The sequence below is a fragment of the Anas platyrhynchos genome, chromosome 12 (assembly GCF_047663525.1).
Source record: "Anas platyrhynchos isolate ZD024472 breed Pekin duck chromosome 12, IASCAAS_PekinDuck_T2T, whole genome shotgun sequence".
Taxonomy (NCBI): Eukaryota; Metazoa; Chordata; class Aves; order Anseriformes; family Anatidae; genus Anas; species Anas platyrhynchos.
The window spans coordinates 13,221,102-13,242,202 of NC_092598.1; the positions used below are offsets into that span (position 1 = coordinate 13,221,102).

General features: G+C 44.8%; 1 protein-coding gene across 1 annotated transcript in view; it reads left to right on the top strand.

Moving 5' to 3' along the window:
* Nucleotides 1-753: 753 nt before the first annotated feature.
* AMFR (autocrine motility factor receptor) overlaps nt 754-21,101 on the top strand; it is a 29,366-nt gene continuing 9,018 nt past the window's right edge. Inside the window, exons 1-11 of the mRNA XM_027466647.3 lie at nt 754-1,177; nt 2,542-2,634; nt 4,325-4,489; nt 6,176-6,328; nt 10,625-10,665; nt 11,178-11,310; nt 11,781-11,914; nt 13,425-13,535; nt 16,819-17,009; nt 18,617-18,720; nt 20,720-20,854. Coding sequence (XP_027322448.2) covers nt 959-1,177; nt 2,542-2,634; nt 4,325-4,489; nt 6,176-6,328; nt 10,625-10,665; nt 11,178-11,310; nt 11,781-11,914; nt 13,425-13,535; nt 16,819-17,009; nt 18,617-18,720; nt 20,720-20,854 — 1,479 coding nt within the window. The 5' untranslated portion in view covers nt 754-958. The remainder of the gene's footprint in view (nt 1,178-2,541; nt 2,635-4,324; nt 4,490-6,175; nt 6,329-10,624; nt 10,666-11,177; nt 11,311-11,780; nt 11,915-13,424; nt 13,536-16,818; nt 17,010-18,616; nt 18,721-20,719; nt 20,855-21,101) is intronic.

Consider the following 21,101-nt stretch of genomic DNA (forward strand, 5'->3'; position numbering starts at 1 on the left):
TGCTGTGGTTGTCTTCTACTTTTAAGAACATATTTTAAAATTTGTTACATTCCTTGAGCAATACAGAAAACCTCGAGAACAAGAGGAGGATCTGACCGTTCAGGGCACATCCTATTGTGCCCTAATTTTCATCTCTGAGCAGAGACAGTCTGAGGGAGAGATTCAGAAATTTAACTAGGTGCAATATAATTTTGAGCCTTTCTTTAATTTGAAGAACTGAGTTTCTGCTTTGAGAGAGAGTATAAATAATTAAAGCCATTTTAAAAAATTTATTCAAAATAATCTGTAGGGATTGCTGTTTGTACAGGGCTTTCACTAAATAAAACGTGCATCTTCCCCCTCTCCGTCCCCTGAAGAAAGCAACAGACTAACACAAGTCAATTCTGCTGGGCAGGCCTGAGAGCCGATTAAATACAGAAGTGAGATTCTTTGTATATATTTGTAGCCACAGGACTGAGCTTGGCTCATGTTGAAGTGTGCCAAAGCTGCGCGCAGGCAGTTCTGCATGATGCCGACCTCCTGGTGCTGTGTCATGGTGCGAGGGATCCCAGCACCCCAGCTCCCTCTTCCCAGCGCTTCAGCCTCCTGCAGGTTGCAGCAGCCCCCACATCTCCGCGCATTTTTATTCCCATATTGAGCGTGCTGAGCCGCTGCCTTCACCCTTCTGCCGCAGCCTTGCTCCGGATCCCGCTCGTGCCCTGTGCTGGGCGGCGGAACCGCCCCTCCCCGGCTCGGGGGGAGCCCCAACGGCCGCCCGGGGGCCGCTCCTCAGCGCCCCACACCCCGAACCGGGAGCCGGGGCCGCTCCCCGGGGCCTTCCCCTTCTCTTTCTCCTTCCCCTTCCCCGGCCCCGGCGGGGGCGGCGCGGCCCGGCCCCGGCGAGGGGCGGTACCGGGGGCCGGGCGGGCGGGCTGTAGGCCGCAGGAAGCGGGCCCGCGGCCCGCAGGGGGGCTCCGCGATGCCGCTGCTGTTCCTGGAGCGCTTCCCCTGGCCCAGCCTCCGCACCTACACCGCGCTCAGCGCCCTGGCGCTGCTGGCAGCCGCCCTCAGCGCCTACCGAGCCCTCGGACGGGCCCCCGAAGCCGCCGCCGGCTCCACCGCCGAGCTGCAGGCGCGGGGCGGGCCGCGGGCCCTGGACGTCGCCTCCTTCCTGCTCGCCGACAGCCTCTGCGTCTGGGTGAGGCCCGGGATGGCCGCAGGGGGCTCGGCCCTCAGCGCCCCGCCGCCCCCGGGGCTCCCCCGGGCTCCCCCGGGCTCCCCCTCCCGGGTCCTGCGGCGGGGCCGGGGCCTGTGGTGGTGGGCGGGGGGGCTCGGCTGCAGCCTTGCTTGGGAGCCCGGGCTGAGGGTGAGGGGGGCGGCGGGGCCTGAGCCCTCCCCGGTGGGAGGTTTGGGGGAAAATCGGGGGAAATCGGCACTGCGGAGGGGGTGCTGCGGGGCCCTGGGCACTTAAAGCCCTGGAAGCGCTCAGGTGGCTCGGTGGGGATCTTTGCGAGGCTCTATCAGCTCTCTGAGCCCACACTTTCTTTATTTTTTTCAAGAATTAATACTTAAAGTCATGTAGATAAGAGGAAACATCCACACCATCTTTTAAAAAAAATACTTTTATACCTCTAGAAGCCCCAATGAGTTTCAGAGACGATAGCGTAAGAGTAAATTTCTCGCTTTGCTGATTTCCCTGTGGTCTGGCTGGAGTTAAGGCTCAGCAGGGGGATGTCAGAAATGCCCGGCTGAAATCTTGCTGCTGAACTTTCTGGTGTGTGTCAGTGAAAGGTGGTGTTTGCTGTAATGCAGGTGTCTGGCTTCCTCGCTTGGCCGAGGCTTAGGTTTTGAGAATGCTGAGCACATTCGGCCTGCTGAGGCTGTTCGGAAACTTGGCGTTAGGACCTTAAATTAAGAGCCCTGGAAAAGTTGATTGTGTGCCTTAGGCATGACAGGGCGATGCTGCATCATTGCCTCCCCCCGCCTCTTAGTGCTTTGGGTAGGTCAACAGTTAATTGCAAATTTCTTCGTCAGATCTGACAAGCAGTTTTCCAGGCCCGCATGTTCGGCTCCTTACTGCTTTGCTTTAAAGCAGGCTCCCAGGAAGGACACCAGCAGGGTTGTTACAGAAACCTTGCCTGCTACTGTGTGTTTCAAGTAACAACAGATGCAAGGTGGAGTTGTTTAAGATGTATGCTTAACATGCAGCTCCTGCAGGTGAAGCAAAATAAGCGTCCTGGCGAGCTGTAGGTTTTGACCCCATGCTCCTTAGTGCTAAAGTTTGCTCATCTGCATAAAACAGTTTATCACAAAGCGTTGGGTTTGTTGGATTTACTGGTATATCAAGTGTTAGTATTTCTAGAAAGGAGTTGTGACTTATCAGCTACTGTCCCTATCTTAGAAGAGGCCAGGCTTAAATTTCACCAAAAAAAAAAAAAAAAGGCAGCCAAAACTATGTAATAAACAAAGGAAGGCTCTGTTAGACTTGTTCTTTCCCCTTCTCTCCCTCCCTTTTTGAGTAGGGCAAAAGTATTCGTTACTGACTGCTTTATTCCCTTGCAGGTACTAGTGAACACTGCCTGCTGTTTTCTGATGTTGGTTGCTAAATTAATCCAGTATGTGGTGTTTGGTCCTCTTCGTGTCAGCGAGAGGCAGGTAAGAGAGCAATGCATTGCCCTGGTGTCTCTGGTGTTGAATAATTTCGTGGTGTGTGACTGGTGTGGTTTTCCATAGGGAACTGCTTACGTTACACAATAAATTTTAAAACAAATTCAATTCCTACTACTTGGAGTTCTCACTTCTGAAAGTGATATCCAGTGACACCATACAGAAAACAATCCTCCCAAGAAACCCCTCACAGTTAGCCAGTATATCTGCACTTACAAACTTCCAGTTCATGTCTGGAGCAAACCTTTCTTTTTCATTGTCCTAATTATATTTTATAAGCCCACGGTCAGCTTGAAAATCCTGCTTCCTTAATATAAAGTTGGTCAGATTTCTTACAAGTCCATGTTGTCTCATGGTATTTATAACATCCATATATTCTTCCCTAGTCTGATTGCATTTGGCACCATTTCTCCATTACATTTCGTAGTTAGTTATCAGCACTGGCAGCTGGAGTTCCCTCTTGTACTTTGATTTTTGCCTTGACTGCTTGAGAAGTGCACGTGCTCTCCAGCCCCAGGCACTGAGCGGATGGCTGATTCACCCCAGGTGTAAGAGGCAGTAGGTAGGCATGTGCCTGGAGAAAGGAGGTGATCAGGTCTGAAGGCTCATACTGCTTGTCCTGCTCTGAGGCTAGGTGAGAATGTTTTTAAAAATACAGCAAGAGGACCAATAAAGCCCCATTTTATTTTTAAAGCAGGATCCTGCAAAAGATGAAAGCAGTGGCAGTGGTTGGAATAGTATATATTTTAAAAATAATCGTGTAATTGCAGTGCTCTAGGAAAAATCAGGCCATGATTATTTTTGACACGCAGAGCCGAGGCACCTAAATCTTCATGAATAACCGTGGATCCCTCACAGCATATTGTGTTGACTGTGAGGATGTGGAATTGTAACCAGTGATAATTTCCAAGACGTTCTCCACCCTCTTAAAACGAGAAGTGGCAGGCAATAACTGTGGATCCATTTGCTTTTGGACAGTGGGATAAGCTTCAATCCTCATTTAGAGGTTATTAACATTGGTGAGCCAAAACTGGCAGCATTGGGAAGGAATTCTGGGCATGTCTTAACTCTTGTCCTGGTGATTTCATCGTGTTCCTTAACCAAGCATTCTATCCCATAACATTTTTCTCTCCTCAACAAACTGGCTTTCTGTCTGCTGCTTGAGAAGATCATACTTTTTCTTTCATGCTGCATGTGCGTGGGAATAGTTTTTTTTTTTTTTTTTTTCTCATCCATTTCGTTCTCCACTGTAGGCATTGTGCTTTTTAAGAGCTGACTCTTTTTTATCTTTATCTCTACTTTTGACAGGTACTTTTGGGAGTGTGGTGCTAGGCTATTTGGACATCTTGACTAACTTAACGTGGCTGTTCTTCTCCCAGCACAGCAGGGAGAACTTTGTATCTGAGGCCCAGTAGCTGTGTTGCTTGGGTGCGGAAAATCAAACATTAGGGACTTCTAATGTTTTTAGTATTTTTTTTAATTCAGTAATGGTAACAAATAACTATTATAGATGTGTATGCATCTGGCTTTTGCTAACACATTGTCATGTTCCTGTTTCCATCTTCTTTCTCTCTTCCCCTCTCTCCCTCCCCAAAATATTATTTACTTTGCGCAGGAAGTTTTATGCATGTGGATTATCAGTGCTTTCATGGCAGTAACCAAACATCTTCCTTTTCAGCATCTCAAGGATAAGTTCTGGAATTTCATCTTCTATAAGTTCATCTTTATTTTTGGCGTGCTGAATGTTCAGACAGTGGAAGAAGTGGTCATGTGGTGCCTCTGGTTCTCTGGGCTCGTGTTTCTTCATCTCATGGTTCAGCTCTGCAAGGATCGCTTTGAATATGTAAGTTTTGATTAAGGGCTATCTTTTGGGTTATGCAAATTCCACTTCTGGTTTAGGCACTGGCTCATTATAGGTTGCAAACAGATCATTGAGACCTTTTCCCCACCTGAGGTGCTGAACATGTGCGCCTTCCATTAGCTTCAAATAGGTGCTTAGGAATGCCACGTCAATCTTACTCCTTCAGTTTTCCCAGCAGATAAATAGAGCCGAAGAGGTTTATTTTCTTTAATAAATTGCTCCTTGCATGTGCCCTGTAATTACTGTTACATAATGCTGTGCGATGTTTTCGTAGCTCTTCTCTGTGAAGAAATCTTGACAACAGAACATCCCGTAGAACAGTGCCCTTCAGGAGTGGTCCATAAAACCTTCTTCTGTGAATTCCGTGCTCATGTTTCAAGCTCATTTACATCTACCCAGTGTTGACTGCCAATGTCTGTATAATACACAGCACAACATTCTTCACAAGATATATCCAGTTTCTGTTAATACCAGGAATAATTTTGGTTGAGAGACATAAGAAAGCTAGGCAAGGAAGAGGGAACTGGAATTTGAACAATAAATCTTGCTTTTTAAACATTTATAATGCACATACATTTTCCTCAGCTCCTCTGTCCTGGATAAACCTTTGAACTAAATTGAATCCATGAATTTCCTTTTGGTAGCTTTGCAATTTATTATTATTTTTATTAATATCCAGTAAGGCCTGTTAATTCACAAGTAGCTAAGCACTAAGCTTGAAATTAGATTGGTTGGGGTTAGGAAAATCGAGGCAGAAATGAACGAGGCAGACATACAGTAGTCTTGGTGTAGTTCAGAAAGCTGTAAAAGAACAAAGCTCATGTGGGAAAGAATCCTTATTATACACCTCTGCCTTCAAAGCATGTATATAAAACAAGGAAGAAAGAACCAATTTAAAAACAAAGGGAGTCAACTTCAGTCAGACCAGAATGAAGCTTTGGGCAACTCCTTTCCTCGTCCCATTCTTCCCTTTCCTACCCTGAAAATAAGGGGATGTAATGTTAAAATCCATCACCTCTTGTGTCATATTTGATTTATACAGTAGCCTACTGTTAAAGTAGTTTAGGTAATTAATATGTTATACATGCTATTGAATGCGACAGAAAACTATTTTCAGTAGGCTCTGTCCAGCAGTCTCTAGCTGCTAGTGAGTTTTGGGGGGAGATCTCTAGTTTTATCAATGTCGTTAAGTTCTGGAAGATAAAGCTGGACAAATTCAGGTTAGCTGTGAGGTAAAAGAAAAACCACGCGGAGTAATTATTCCCATTGCTCAAAGCCCTTAAATCAAGGTTAGGTGTCTTTCTAAAGCACATGTTCATCTGAAGCAGATGCTGTGGGTTTGATACAGAAACTACTGGGTGAGAAAGTGCCTGTGTTTTTCTCACACAGGTGACCTGAACATTATATCAGATAATCATAATGATCCCTTCTGGCTTGAAAAAAACACCCCGTGAATGTAAATGACAGGGAGATGAGCAATGCTTTGGGATGGTGCATGGTTTTAGCTTTATTCCACATCACTTACTGCTACTCTGCATGGTTGAGGTTGCAAAACCTCATGGTTTTATTCTGGAAAGCAAAAGATTTTCCTGAACTAGGAGGCAAGTATGGAGGGCAGGGTGGATGAAGTGCTTCTTTAAACCTGTTACTTATGTTTTTGTGTTGCAGCTCTCCTTTTCTCCTACGACACCCATGAGCAGCCACATCAGAGTGCTGACCCTGCTCATCGCCATGCTCCTGTCCTGCTGCGGCCTGGCTGTCGTCTGTGCAGTTATTGGCTACACCCATGGCATGCACACCTTGGCTTTCATGGCAGCAGAGGTGAGGCTACCTTCGGGTGTCTTTGTTTCTGCCGTGCTTTTCATTCCTTTTTTGGGGTGTGTGACACTCCTTGGTGGGTTTTCTTTTAGCTTCCCACAAGGAAGAAACTCTGAAGATGCATAAAATCCCACCCTCTTTGTTTTAGAGTAGTTGCCAGATCTGCGTGCTTTCCCTGCTTAGAGCTTAAGCCGACAAATACTCTTTGTCTGAAGAAAAGGATGAGAAGCTAAATCTGTAAGATGATGCTGAAATCAAGTGGCAGGGTATGAAAAAATAATGGTTGTGCTTCATGAACATTGCAAGAAGGGTTAGTTGAAATGGCCATTAGAGAGAGAGAGAGAGAGAGGGTGTACACGAACATGTAATGTGCACTTCAGCCTGTTTCTCTGAGGTGGTATTTTCTATTTCATTTCTCCCAGAAAGGAGCATGACTAACATCCTTCCCCTAAGGCATGCTCATGGGGTTTGCTTCTGTTTGTGTGAAAAGTTGCATCTTGGGTGAGCTGAGCAGCTCGTGTTTGTGCACTCCTCTAAACGTCAATATGTTTGTGGGGCAAGCATCAATGTGTTTGTGGGGCAAAGATCGGCGTGCTTGTGACACGGTGGTTGTTGCACTCTGCCTGAGGAAGTGACAGTCTTACAGGGGTGGCAACCAGTGTAGCTGCAATTAAGTCACACAGGCACATCCTTAGTTCAGATAGCAAGTAGCACATGTGATTTATTTTTCTTCTCCACTATCTTGAATTCATACTCGGAGTTAGTGAGGGGGACAGAGAACAATCAGCTGGTACATCTTATGGTACTGTGCTGGTCACACCACAGCTCAGTTATTTAACACATCGATTTACTTTCCCTAAAATACAAGAATATGCTGTGGGGCTGGGTTTGCAGTTATGTGATGGAAGAATACTGAAGATTTCTGTCTGTCTCTAATAGCTGGGGTCTCATTCATGGTGCATCTCTTATCTTGGCTCAGCAGAAGGATGTATCTGCCTTGTACCCGCCTGGGGCAGGTTTATCAGGGAGGGTCATGGTTCTGAAGTGTTGCTTCTTGGCTCTGAACAATGTCTTGGTGGATGTGTTTTGGGCTGCAGGATGGGGCCCAGGTATTTGTTCCAGTGGGTTCTGTTCTGCCTGCTTATTAATGAAGGAGAGTGTAAGCGTGTGGTCCTCAACCAAGCTGTAGGTGTGCAGCAGAGGAGGTTTGTGGAGAACGTGTAGGAAAAGGTCTCCTGGTCTTTGAGGCCATTTGGAGCTGAGATTTGCTGCTGGATTTGATAGCCACAGGTTGACTCCAGAAAGCTGCCTGATCGTTCACTGACCTCACTGATACTTTGGCCTCTGCAGTACCCAAAAGCAGTCAGCTCCCAGTCTCTGCTTTGTGTACGCAAATGAGCCCTTCTGGCTGTTGTGACTCACCTCCCTGATAACGGCCCTGGCTGTTTTCTCATAGTTCGTGATGAACTACGGCACAGAACTGTTCCCTCTTTACTCTTCGTCCCATTTGCAATTTTAGAGACCTTTCACCTGTTTCCCTTCTGCTTCTCCTTCCAGCAGAAGAAATCTAGTCTGTTTAATCTTTCCTCGTGTGAAATTGTCCAACCTTGTCCTTTCCTGCACCTTTTTAATATGGGTGACCATGGGGAGTTTCCTTGGTTTCAGTAGCCAGCACTCACGTCAATGGAGTAAAGCATTGAGGCTTCTTTCCGTACAGGTACTAGCAGTGACACCTCGTGGTCCTCGAGCTCTCAGCACTTTTTGCATCAAAGCTTGAAGGCTGAAATGTTTTCTTGGTGGTGGCTCGGGTGACGCTGTTCAAGAGGGACCCTGCCAAACGTGTTCCATTAGTGTGTGTTTAATTACATTAAGTTGCATTAAGCTATTCATCTCTCTCCTGACTCTGCAAGCATTGATTTTTAGCTTGATGCCCAAGGGTTTTCAGTAGAGCAATACGGATGTTTTCCTTGGGCTTTAGCTAGGCGTCCCCTTGTTCTGTGGTGTTGGTCAGTGTTTTCCTTCCTGCAAAGGGCGGATGTGAAATATGGAAGTGCCCAGAGAAGGCTGAATAAGGACAGTCTGGTTGTTTCTTCTTTTTCTGTATGTGAACACTGAGGATTGTTTTGCTGTAATGTCTGCCACTGGAGAATTAGTGTAATAATGACCATCCTGTCCCTCTTCGCACCTTTCTTGTTTTAAGAAACGATTTCTCCATTCCTGCAGCAAACGTACTCTAATCCAGTTCCGTATGTCTCAGTTAAGCCCATATAATTAATAATAGTGGTGTTTAGATCTCGGCATCATACCTTCCAGGTAATGGTGTATTTTTCTGCATAACTTCTTGTCCCACACCCATCATCTTACTGCCTCCCAGCCGCGTGTTCACGTACAGGACCAGTACCTGCCAGCTGCCTCCTGGCACAGAGCCCCCTGGGGACAGGAGTGTGTGCAGCGAGGCAGTTTGAGCAGAGCAGAGCAAGAGCTGTGTGAGTGTCATCACTGACAGCATCCTGCCATGCCTCAGAGCTCAGGCTGCCCAGTTGTGTAACTGGTGATGCAACGTTACGCACTCTGCAAAGTATCTCAGCGTGCTGAAAGGCGTTACTGGAAACACTGGAGGAACTGGAGACCATCGCCGTGACCCAGTCCTTGTTGTTCTGGTGCTGATGCTCTCGCTGCCTCAGCACTAACCAGTACAAATCATGTCTTGGCAACAAAATGTTGAAGTTCTAAAGAGGAGTACTGAAATTCTGTAGATCCCAAATGCTGACTTACATTTTAACCTCTCTGGAAAGTTTCAGAGTTGGAGTCTTCAGCTTTCTACCTGACAGATGTCTTCCTCATTGGAGACGATGCCGTGCAGGCTGGTTTGTGCCCAATGGCATATCCATCCAGCAGCTCAGGTTCTGTTTTACCACTTGCATGGTTAGAATTTGGACATATTTACTTTTTTCTGTGGTCTGCTCAAAGCTTCTCTGTAGCCAGAAACCTCCTGAGAACAAAGTGCAGCCTCTTTCTGTTACCCACAGACCGGGTAACGGAGACAGGAGGGGGTCTCATGACATGCCCCACAGGAGCAGCTGATGTGCTGATGGAGATTTTTATGAAAGATGTTTGTCTTGAGAACAGAACAGGGTGCTAGGTGACTCGCTGTTACATTCTTGGTTGTTTCTGTGTTATTTGAACGATTTGTGTGTCTCATCCTGAAGCCCTTGTTAGGACAAAAGTTGACTGGTGTGATAGGCACAGAAAAAAAATTACATAAAGACACCTAGTAAATAGTTGGCAGGTATGCTGGACATTACCGAGGGTTAAATATGCTTAGAGAAGCATTTTAAGGACACTTTTTACAAATGGAAAAAGTATTAAGAACAACAGTTCTAGTGCTGTACCAGGAAAGTAGCGTTTTGGACTGTTTTTCCATGACTATTTAATGCTTATGCTGAAGGTGTGCCATCAGGCAGCTTTAGAGAAGTGGTTTGCAGTTGCCCCTCACAAATCCTTTGCATCTTGGTGTCTCTTGGCAGTTGCCAGCCATGGGGTGGCATGGGCAGTGTGCAGGGGGCTCGTCCTGCCTGGTCTCTCACTGGGATGGTACAGCAAAGGGAGGGGACGCTGGGGCCAGACAGATGAGACAGAGAGAGAGGTGACCTAGAAACCTCTACAGAGGTCTAGAAACACACCTTTGTGGTGACGTGTCTTCAGACTTCTGGTCTGCTTACACTTCGTGATGCACTCAGGTTTTTTCTCTATGCTCAACCTAGAGAAGTAAGTATCGCTGGGGAGAGAAGTTATTTAGCCCTTGTTCACATCTTAGCAATAGGTGGGAATGACTTGAAAGTGCTTCTCTGGTTCTTCCTCCAGTTGCTGCTGCTGTCTGGTTCAGCATTTTCTTTAGTGGTGGGATGAGGAGGGGCCTGCTGCCCTCACCAGGAGGTAACGGGTGGGATTGTGGTATCGACGCCGAGTGATGAGAATTGGAAATGATAATGTCACATAAATGGGGGGGGGAACGAGGGGCTTAGAGGCTGTGATGCTCATGGCTGCTCTGTGAGCATTGCTTGTTTGAGCTCTGCAAGGATCAATTTCTTCTCTAGGTGAAAGAAATTTCAGTTTATGTATAATCTTCATGTTTATTACAGGTACATTGCACACATACAGTCGTCTGTAATGACCGTTGTTTCACAGGAATTTGTTCAGCTGCACTAAATACATCGTGTTTGAGCCCTCAGCCCCTGCCTCAGTACCACTGCCCATACCAGGATGTTGTTAATGTGTCATTTTTTTCCTCTTTTGCAGTCTCTGCTTGTGACAGTCAGAACCGCTCACGTGATTTTACGGTGAGTAGCCCGCGTTTTGTGTGATGGTTGTTCAAGAAGGTAGTGGACACGGCTTGTGCATTTAAGAGCTGTTTCTAGTTAACTTGCTGAATTGCAGATGTGTATTTGGAGATGGGCAAAGGCAGTTAACTTCTGCCCCTACTGCTTTTTAAATACAATTTCTGCAATGCATGGATAGCTTGAGTGGGTGCTCGTAGTACTGTGCTAAGGTATGGATTAAAACGCTGCTGCTTGGGGATTGATTTATGCTATTTAATGTTATTTTACTGGTTTTCTTTTAAGATCCTGATCTCTATAACTTTTGCTTTAAGGAAGTAGCATGCATGTGTATCTGTAAGGCACATGTAGGACATGATGTGTAGGGCAGAACCTCTTTGTTCTGGTCACCGTTGGCCTTTCAGGTCTGTCATGAAGCTCCAAAATCTTGCCTGAGAAGCACTTCAGAAGCTGAAAAATGTGGGTCTTTAGTTAATGAAAAACATAAAATAATGTTACTCTCTCTGCTCTCGCAGATACGTAATTCATCTCTGGGATCTCAACCATGAAGGAACATGGGAAGGCAAAGGCACTTATGTGTACTACACAGATTTTATCATGGAGCTCACCCTGCTTTCACTGGACTTGATGCATCACATTCACATGCTGGTATGAAATATTGGAGATAATGTTGAGCAAAGAGACTTGCCTTAAAATAGAGTGCTGGGTATATGCATTTTAAATATATATAATTATTGTTTTGCTTATTTTATGAACCAACCATAGAAAAGTCTTTAAATTAAAAGGAAAATGTAGTGCAGGGGATTCTGTCATTCCTTCCTCCTGTGCAATTTGAAGTCCTCACAAATAATTTTGTTATGGAGTATTAACTACTGCATACTTACCTATTTAATAGGTGTTTAATTAGCTCTGTTATTGAGTAATCAGACTGAATTATTTTCACTGGTAGCAGTGGATGTTAAAATGAATGACACTTGAATACAGTTTATCCTCATTACAAATGCTGTGCTGCTCATGTTTAAGGATGTAAAGAGCAGCAGTTTCTTGTGACTGCCTCCTGGTTCCCACAGTGTTTGTTTCTGATCACTTTTCTGTCTTTTCTCCTTTCTTTCCCAAAGCTGTTTGGCAATATCTGGCTGTCAATGGCAAGCCTGGTGATTTTCATGCAGCTGCGCTACCTGTTCCATGAGGTTCAACGAAGAATTCGGCGGCACAAGAACTACCTGCGTGTGGTTGGAAACATGGAGGCTAGGTGAGCTTCTTACTTGCTCTGGGGTACTGGCTTTTATCTTGGATGGAGAATCCCAGTCAAGAAGTCGGGGTTCTCTTGTGTTGCTTTGAAACATGATGACATGTTGTGATCTGGAGAGATACAGTCTTCCAAATCCAACTCTTAAATCTTCACACTCTAGGGATATGTAGGAGTGAGTTATATAAAAGCAGTATGTCAGGTAACAAGTATTATTGGTCACAAGTGAACTCCCCTGTCCAGTATTTCTTCTCTTCTCCCTTGTCTGCTGCCCTAAGCGGTAGGGGTGGCGCAAGCTCTGCAGAGCTCTGCCTGGTTCAGTTGTCACATATTGACTTTGGCTGGGATAGAAATAAATGCTTTTAATTTCCTTAGGCCATGCCATTCAGTTACTGCCTGAAATTTAATCAAAATATTAATTAAAAAAGATCTGTTCAGCCTTTAAGTATGAGTTTATTAAACCGACTCCAAACTAGTTCTGTACTTGGAGTGGAGCTGAGAGCCCCTCAGGATTACTTCAGGCCATCCCTCTGTACTCTGGCAGTGTGGCAGTGTAGAGAAATGGAGAGGCCTGCTAAAACCTAGGGTTGTGCCAGGTGCTTTGTTTTTCTTTTTCTTTTTTTGTTTTCTTTGTGAAAGGTTATCTAGTGTCTGTAATAGCAGGCTAAGAGCTGCAGAACAAAGTTCATCCCCAGTGCATTATTTCTTTTCAGTAAGATGCAATTGCTAAACTCCTCGAAGTTACTCACAAAGCTGTTTGCGTTGCAAGTGTCTTATCTGGGACATCTTATCTGAGTCATTTAACATGGTTTTGTCATCCTGATTGTCCTGGAAGAACCACATTCTAGCTTCTTGCTTAAGTTGTCAGTGGAAGCTGGCTTCATGCATTTGTGTAGTTGGTTGTCACATCTATTCCACACTAGCAGTACTGTGAAATATATACTCTCTCTCTCTATATATATATATATATATATACACACACATAATACTGTTGTTATAACACTCACCTCTATACTGTCTGTTTTGGGGTATTATGTAGTAACTCCTTGCATGGCACTGTAGTTTAAAAAATGTGCTATTTTAATTCAAAGACAAGTGGGGGTTGGTAAAATCTGAGGGCAGAATCAGTCAGACCATAAATGCTTATGATCCCGAGAAGGCATCTTAATGGGTACAGCTATTAAAATTCACTTAGAAAAATGACGTAAGTGAAATCTATACAGGCTATAACTTGAGGTTCTCTACCTAATGATTGTACTCCTTGGAAGATAATAAGTCAAAGCTATTTGAACTTAGGACATAGAGATGTGCCAAAAATGTCTGTAAGAAGGCATGGAAGGGCCGTGTATGAGAAACTTCCTTTGCAGCATGAGTTCTGGTTATATTCTGGCACACCTCATCCAAGGGAAAGTTAATGTTGAGAGTAAGGTTTTCTCAGTGCAGGATTCTCTACACAGGAGGCTGTGCTGAGATGGGGTAATCATGATTTCTGTCTCTTCCTTTTTCTTCACAGGTTTGCAGTTGCAACACCAGAGGAGCTTGCAGTCAATAATGACGACTGTGCCATTTGCTGGGACTCCATGCAGTCTGCACGTAAACTCCCTTGCGGCCATCTCTTCCACAAGTAGGTTGCTGGGGCTGGGGGGAGTGGAACTGACCATAGAAAGGAAGGGTTATGTGGGCATGTCTGAAAGTTACAGCAGGCTGACAACCAACCAGTTGGCAAAGCTGGGATTGCTTCCTGCCTGGGCTCGCTTGGTCTGTTTCTAATTACAAAGTAAGGGTCACGCTCACTTCTGTCATTTTCGTGTTCTGGTTGTTTCACTTGGCCCATTCTATTTTCCCTCAAACTAACAATTGTGTCTTCTCAGCTGATGGGCAGATAATGATAAAATGTTATCTCAATTGCAAGTCTTTACCCTGCTTTGCTGTGTTAAATGCTAGGTAAAACAGACTCTTTTTTTCCCACTGTTAGTTTATCCCAGGCTTTTCTTCTTCCATAAGGGTGTGTTGGTTTTCAGGTGATTGAAAAAAAATAGTTAGACCCCTCTGTGCTTTTCAGATACCTACTTTAAAGAGAAAACCAGCAAATATTTTTCTGTATAGCACATCCAGACATGGTGATGAATGCTCCAGGATGCTTGTGAAGGTCAGGTCTGATTATGTGATTCTGTGGGGCTGTGAGTTCACAGGGCTGTGAAGGAGGTTAAACAAACTAGCTCAAGAGGTCCCCAGGCAGCTGGTGACTGGAACGGGGAAGCTCTTGACCAGAGGAATGATCTGCATCCTGTTCCTTGCACTCACTCAGCAGTGAACCACAGCAGATGTTTGTGAAGGCAGGGTGCACCTTAGATGCACCTTTTCTTAGATCACAGAATCACAGAATTGTCTAGGTTGGAAGAGACCTCCAAGATCACCTAGTCCAACCTCTGACCTAACACTAACCAGTCCTCCACTAAAACAGATCACTGAGCTCTACATCTAAACATCTTTTAAAGACCTCCAGGGATGGTGGAGGCCCATCAGGCACGCGGGAGAACAGACCAACCCCCACCTTGCTACAGCCTCCTTTAATGTACCTATAGAGAGCGATAAGGTCGCCCCTGAGCCTCCTCTTCTCCAGGCTGAACAAGCCCAGCTCCCTCAGCCGCTCCTCGTAGGACTTGCTCTCCAGGCCCCTCACCAGCTTCGTCGCCCTTCTTTGGACCCGCTCAAGCACCTCGATGTCCTTCTTGTAGCGAGGGGCCCAAAACTGAACACAGTACTTGAGGTGCGGCCTCACCAGAGCCGAGTACAGGGGGACGATCTCCTCCCTAGCCCTGCTGGTCACAGTGTTTCTGATACAAGCCAGGATGCCGTTGGCCTTCTTGGCCACCTGAGCACACTGCTGGCTCATATTCAGCCGACTGTCCACCATCACTCCCAGGTCCTTCTCTGCCTGGCAGCTCTCCAATCACTCATCTCCCAGCCTGTAGCTCTGCTTGGGGTTATTGCGCCCCAGGTGCAGGACCCGGCACTTGGCCTTGTTGAACTTCATGCAGTTGGCCTCAGCCCATCGGTGCAGCCTATCCAGATCCTCCTGCAGAGCCTTCCTGCCCTCGAGCAGATCAACACACACCTAACTTGGTGTCATCGTACACCAGTCCAAGCCATGAGCAGCCAGTTTCTTGAGGAGAAGATGCTTAGTGACAAAAGGAGATACGGGGCTTGAATCAGGAATTTCTGAAGTGCCTGGTGGGTTAATGTGCACGGTCAGTTAAATTCTCCCTGCGGTGTCATGTGAGCAGATTCCTTTCCACAAATAGCTTTTTACTTTTCTGGTAGCTGTCAGAGCAGAGGTTATAATCTGTGTGCTAATTTGTTGTCATTTGTGACAAACCTTGCCATAAATATTTATCTGTGTTCCAAGAAGTCTCTAATGAGATAATTTGCCTCGGTAGCAGAGACTCCTCTTGCAGTGCTACTGAATTGTGTGAATATTTAATCACCTCCTGAGCACTTGAGAAGCCCAGGGTCTCCTCTTCAGAAAGTTGTTTTCTCTATGTCTAAAATGACCCATCTGCCTCTTTTCTGAATAAGTTCCCTTACCTCCTTGGTGCATTTAGGGAGGGAACATATTGCAGTGAATGACTTAGGCTTGCATATAAAAATAGGCATAATTAATAACCCTATATACCAGCTAAAAATGGCTTCTCTCCTCACAAAAGCCTGGTGATTTCGCCAACATGGAGCTTTTGTGTCCATTCTCAATGTCATGTGAATTCTGTCACAGCTGTGTATTTGGAGTAGAAGATGGCAGGGATGATTCACATTGCTGAGATCATTAATACGGAGATAAACAGCTGAAGTTTAATGGGAGTGGGTGTCTCAATCTTTTAGGCTCTGTAGAAACTCTCATCATCTTTTAGGAAGCACTCAGCCAATTTCAAAACGGTTGTTGTCCTGAAACCTTGCCAGCCTGACCTGGTTTTAGCCATCCTCCTGGAGGTGATCAACCCTTTGGGTGCTGGTGCAGGCTGGAAGGGTCCCTGGGGCTTCCAGCACCTTGGTGGCTGGGTTTATTTGACCATTTTTTGTCTCTACATTTCCAAAATGCTTTGAGATTTCCTGCTGGAAAAAAAAACAACAAAACAAAACCAACACATCCACCAAGTGTGAAGTATGTGTTGTAGTCCTGAAATGTGTGTTGTGTTCGGTTCTGTGAAATTCGGTCTTCCATGCTGAAAATCTGGTTTTATGTGCAAAAAGAATACCTCAGTTGGGTCATACCAGTCTGAATCAAAAAGTAGGCACAGCTCTGCGTGTTGAAACCTGCATTTCAAACATTTCTCACTTTCTGCAAGACAGTGAATGCTCAGAATTAGGTGAGCATTGCCATGGCACAGCACTGGTTTATGTTTATCTATTGAGAAAGTGCCCTGAGTTGTACTCACTTTGGTGGGACGTGTCTCTGCCTGTGGCAGGGGGTTGGAGTTGGATGAGTTTTAAGGTCCCCTCCAATCCAAACCATTTGAAGAAATATTTGTCCAGTTGCTTTTTGTCCTTTTTCAGCTGGATTTTTCGGCAGGATTGTGAGACAAAAGACACGTTTTGTTTCATCTTCAAGGCAAAACTTACTCTCTCTGAGCTAGAGGGTCAGCAGGCTGGCAGAGCGTTGAAGTTTGGGATAAATCTGCAAGCTTCTTTATAAAAAGTGAACACTAGAGTGTTTTCATCTGGAAGAAGTAAGAAGCCTGTGCCAGTTGTCAGGAGCTCATCAGGTGTATCTCACAAATCATCTCAAAGCAGTTCATGTGGACTTGTTGGTGTTCTGTACAGAACACACTACAGCTACTCGATGTACTTCTGATACTGATGTCTCAGAACATTGCTGCAAACTCACTACAATATCACTGTTTTCCTCTCAGCTCATGCCTGCGGTCCTGGCTCGAACAAGATACATCTTGCCCAACCTGCAGAATGTCTCTTAATATCACTGACAGCCATCACGTGAGGGAGGATCACCAAAGGGAAAATCTGGAGGAGAACCTGGGCCCTGTGGCAGTAGCAGAAGGCAGACCACGCTTGAACCAGCACAATCATTTCTTCCACTTCGATGGTGAGTTGAGCACGTTTGACATCCTCTGCTGTTGCCCAAATAAACGGAGGGAACAGCATTGCATAGGAGTGAATTCTGTTCATGTTTCTTACTGCTCTTTTGTCTCTGAAGTTGTCCAGAGCTATAGGGATTTCTTGAAAGATTTCGTGCCAGTAAGTGCTTCCTTTTTCTTAAGATTTGTTCAGGTTAACAGTTTCACTACTGGCATTTATCCATTGCATGCCCTGCTGACCAACAGAATGGGAAACTCCTGTGTCTTGTTTTGCCACCAGGTGGCTGGTTAATCACTGACAGCTGGGAAGGGAGTCTGTGTGGGACAATCTAGAACTGAACCTTTCCCCTATCCCTGGGTAACGTGAAGTTCTCCCAATTCCATTTGCCACTCAATCTGCAGTAACCTTGTAGTGGTTGGTCAGGTACAGAAGTCTGCAGAAGCTGCTTCTTAGGAGTCCTGTAACTGGAACAGTTCCACATACTAGTTCCAGGGAGTTCAGTAGCCTATTACAAGTTCTCAACAAAACCTGTGCATCTTAGGCCATGATGAGCTGTGTGTGTGCAGACAAACTTTCTCTGCAAGAGACAATTTATAAGGAATATCCTCCTTTTTATTTTTTTACAGTGTGTGCTTGTCTGCCACAGTTTCCTAGGGTTTTGCTGGCAGTCTTGTTACTTCTCAGTAGGTTTCACTAGTGCAAATATTCATCTCTGGGCTCTGTCCTTGTGGAGCTCCTGTTAATGTGTACAGCTGAGATGCTGCAAGCTTGCACAGTGAGCTGTTCTTTGTTTTTGTAGCCTTTGGAGATTGTGGGGGAGAATAACGAGCAGAGAGGGTCAGGCGCTTCGAAGTATTGAGACCTGCTGATAGCTTCTTGCATGGCTCCCACTTTTGGGGTGTTTTAGGTCTCCGAGAGACATTTATATTTAGAATACCATTCTGTGTTGTGATAGCTGTCCTCCCCAGTGCTCTCCTGTGGCTTGAAGACCCATAAAATTACTGTGAAGACAGGAGGAGAAATTGCGTAGCTCAAACCACGCATTTATTTAAATGGAAACGGGGAAGGAGGAGGGAGTCAGCCACATGCCCTTCTCTGAGCCTGAGCACGTAACTACAGCAGTCGCTTGAAGTTCCTCTGTCCCCACGTAGTGATGTTTTCTCAGTGATGCCAACCACTTATTATCTGACCCATTTTGGGACTACTTTGAGGTTGTTTAGAAGCAGGCCTGTTTTTAGTAAAATTGCTGGAGTTATTCGTGTGTTCCAGAACTGAATTTGGTTCTGGATTATTTTAATTTTCTCTCTAATGGGAACATTAAAGCAAGAAAATGAGGTGTTCCTGTTTTCTTGATCCTCTTCAGGCTTTGAGATTGTTAAGCCACTGTGACAGTGTGTTTCAAGAGATTGTCCTGTCTGCTGGGAGGCCGGCAGGTACTGACTCACACCAGCCGTCTCCATCTTTGAGAAACCTTACGGATGGATTGCAATGCAGAACTCCTCATATGTACCTTGGGGAAATATGATGACTTGAATTGGATACACACAGGAGTACTTCACCTGCTTAGAACCTCTTCTATTCCTGCTTCATTCCTTGGTGATTTCTTGTTCGCAGGTTCTCGAATTGCCAGCTGGCTGCCCAGTTTTTCAGTAGAAGTGATGCACACTACAAACATCCTTGGTATTGCACAAGCCAGCAACTCCCAGCTCAACGCTATGGTAAGACTACTTCAATGTTTTGGATCTCAGCCTTCCTGTTTGTGCGAGGAGGGAAAGAGTTGCATATAGTTAGAGAACAGGAGGAAGGAAATCAAAACAGTACTTAGGAGTGAGAAAAGCTTTATTTCATTGAAGCTAGGGCTGTAGGTTGGTTCAGGCATGCAAACGCTAATGGACAGGGCTGGAGGTAAGAAAGTGATGGAGAAAAGTTGCATGTACTTTTGTGGGGTATAGGTGCAGGTGGGTAGACCTTTTATCAAATTGCTTGGGGTGACTCCAGGTTTTTTTTCACTACTTGGCTTCACTAACAGCTTCCAGTAGTGAAGGGTCAGAGTCTGCAACCAGAAAATGTAGTTGTTGGCCAAGTGGCAACTGGTCAACCCCTTTCTCTGTGTTTGTTTTTTTTTTTTTTTTTTTTTTTTTTTTTAATAGCACTAAGCTCCAAGATAGCTGTATCTGTTGGAAAGTATTGTCAGTGTGGGATGGGGCTCTCTGTAGCACAGTCGACTTGCTGATTCATGATGATAATAGGAGTGTTGAGGATGAAGTCCCAGGTTTGATGACTTCATTAATAAACACTCAATGTAGAACAAAAAGAGAAGGATATGACATCATGCAATATAAATATTTAAGTTCATTTGGTTTGAGAAGTGCCATTTCCTTTAAGTTCTTCAAGCTGTTTTGTGCCCTAAGGTATTACGTGTTCAGTGAGGGGCCTCCTGAAGGCAATGAAGTTTTCTGAATATGAGATCTCTCCATAGCCTTTGTGATTGTTTAATCCTCAATAGGATAAGGCAACAAGTTTTAGGGGGCTTGGGGTCAGGGACTTGAAAGGTGTTGGGAGATGATTTGGTGTGTTAAATATTCGGGAACTCTCCCTCGAAGGTCAGCTTAGTTTTCTTTTACAGGACAGAGTGACACAAATGGGCTTTTATGCAGGATAAGGAATGATTTTCTATTGCTGTGCATTATTAAAAGTAGCAACAACTTATATTAAAATCCCTGCTTTAGTAGTTTGCTAACCTGGGCCTTTCTGTTGAAGTGTTACATGTTTTTAATAGAAGCTAAGTGAAATTCTGTTGTGTTACTGAATAAAACCTTAGGGGAGTGTTTCAAGGGAAAGACCAGAGGCTGAAATGCTAGGTCAGTTGTTTTGGTCACAAGTAAGTACAGTGGAGAGTTAAGTTTGCTGTAGTTGTGTGTGTTTGAACTCATTGTCAGCTGGTGCACAGTTTTTGCTTTGCTTTCCATGCACCTTCTACTCTTATTTGTGTTGTTCTCATTTTTTTCTCTTCTAACTTTCAGCATTAGTTAAAATACAGATTTTAATATTTAATAAAGCCCGTCTGTTGGACTCTAAAAGCATATTCTTTGTCTGCCCTCTTACTTTTATCTGTTTCATTCAGATACCATTTAAGTAACTTGAAATCCAATAACAATGCCCTGACAACTCTGGTTTAATTTGCTTGAGCTTTCAGACTGTATTAAAGCTGGTTTGTAGGCAGGATGGCTGGAGAGAATAGGCGATTAAAGCTTATTCTGCTTGTCCTTACCATTTTGGAAACCTGTCTGGGACAAAGCAAAATGATATTTATATTTTTTAATATTGAGCTAACTTTCAGTCACACCTGAATTTTGTACAGATCTTTATTAAAAGGGCTGTCATAAAATGAGGGCTGGGAAGCTTGTGAAGCCTTTGTGCATCTACAAGCGCAAAGGAACAGGAACCTAAATTTTCAGGACCATGTGATGTCTCCATAGGAGTTGCAGTTTTGCTGTTGGCTTCAGTGGAGTCAAAATACTGCCCTGTAAGTCACTGCCAGCATGGGTTTTCCTCCTTCTTTTTTTTTAATTTTTTTAAATTTTTGTTTCATATGTGTGTTAAGATATCCTAAACAGCATCTTTGAACTGCTCTTTTTTTTTTTTCCTGGTAAGATACTTAACCAGCTAACTTCTAATTATCCCTGATACTAACTGTGTAAACCTTGCTTTCTCCAGGCTCATCAGATTCAGGAGATGTTCCCTCAGGTTCCTTATCACTTAGTTCTACAGGATCTGCAGCTAACTCGCTCCGTAGAGATAACCACCGACAACATCTTAGAAGGGCGCATCCAGGTACCTTTCCCCACGCAGGTAAGTCACCAGACCATGTACCTAAAATGTCTGTCTTATCACAGAACTGAGCTTGTTGGGGTGGGTATGGGATAAGTCAAAACACTGAATCCAGCTTAGTTTAACGCAATGTTATTCTTCAGATTTTACCTGCATGAAGGTGTTGCAGTCAGAAGAGCCAAACCAGTTTTGGCTGTCTGGTATATGATGTGTTTTCACACTGCCATGTCTGACTTAATCAGAATTCCTCACTGTTGTGTATGATTCA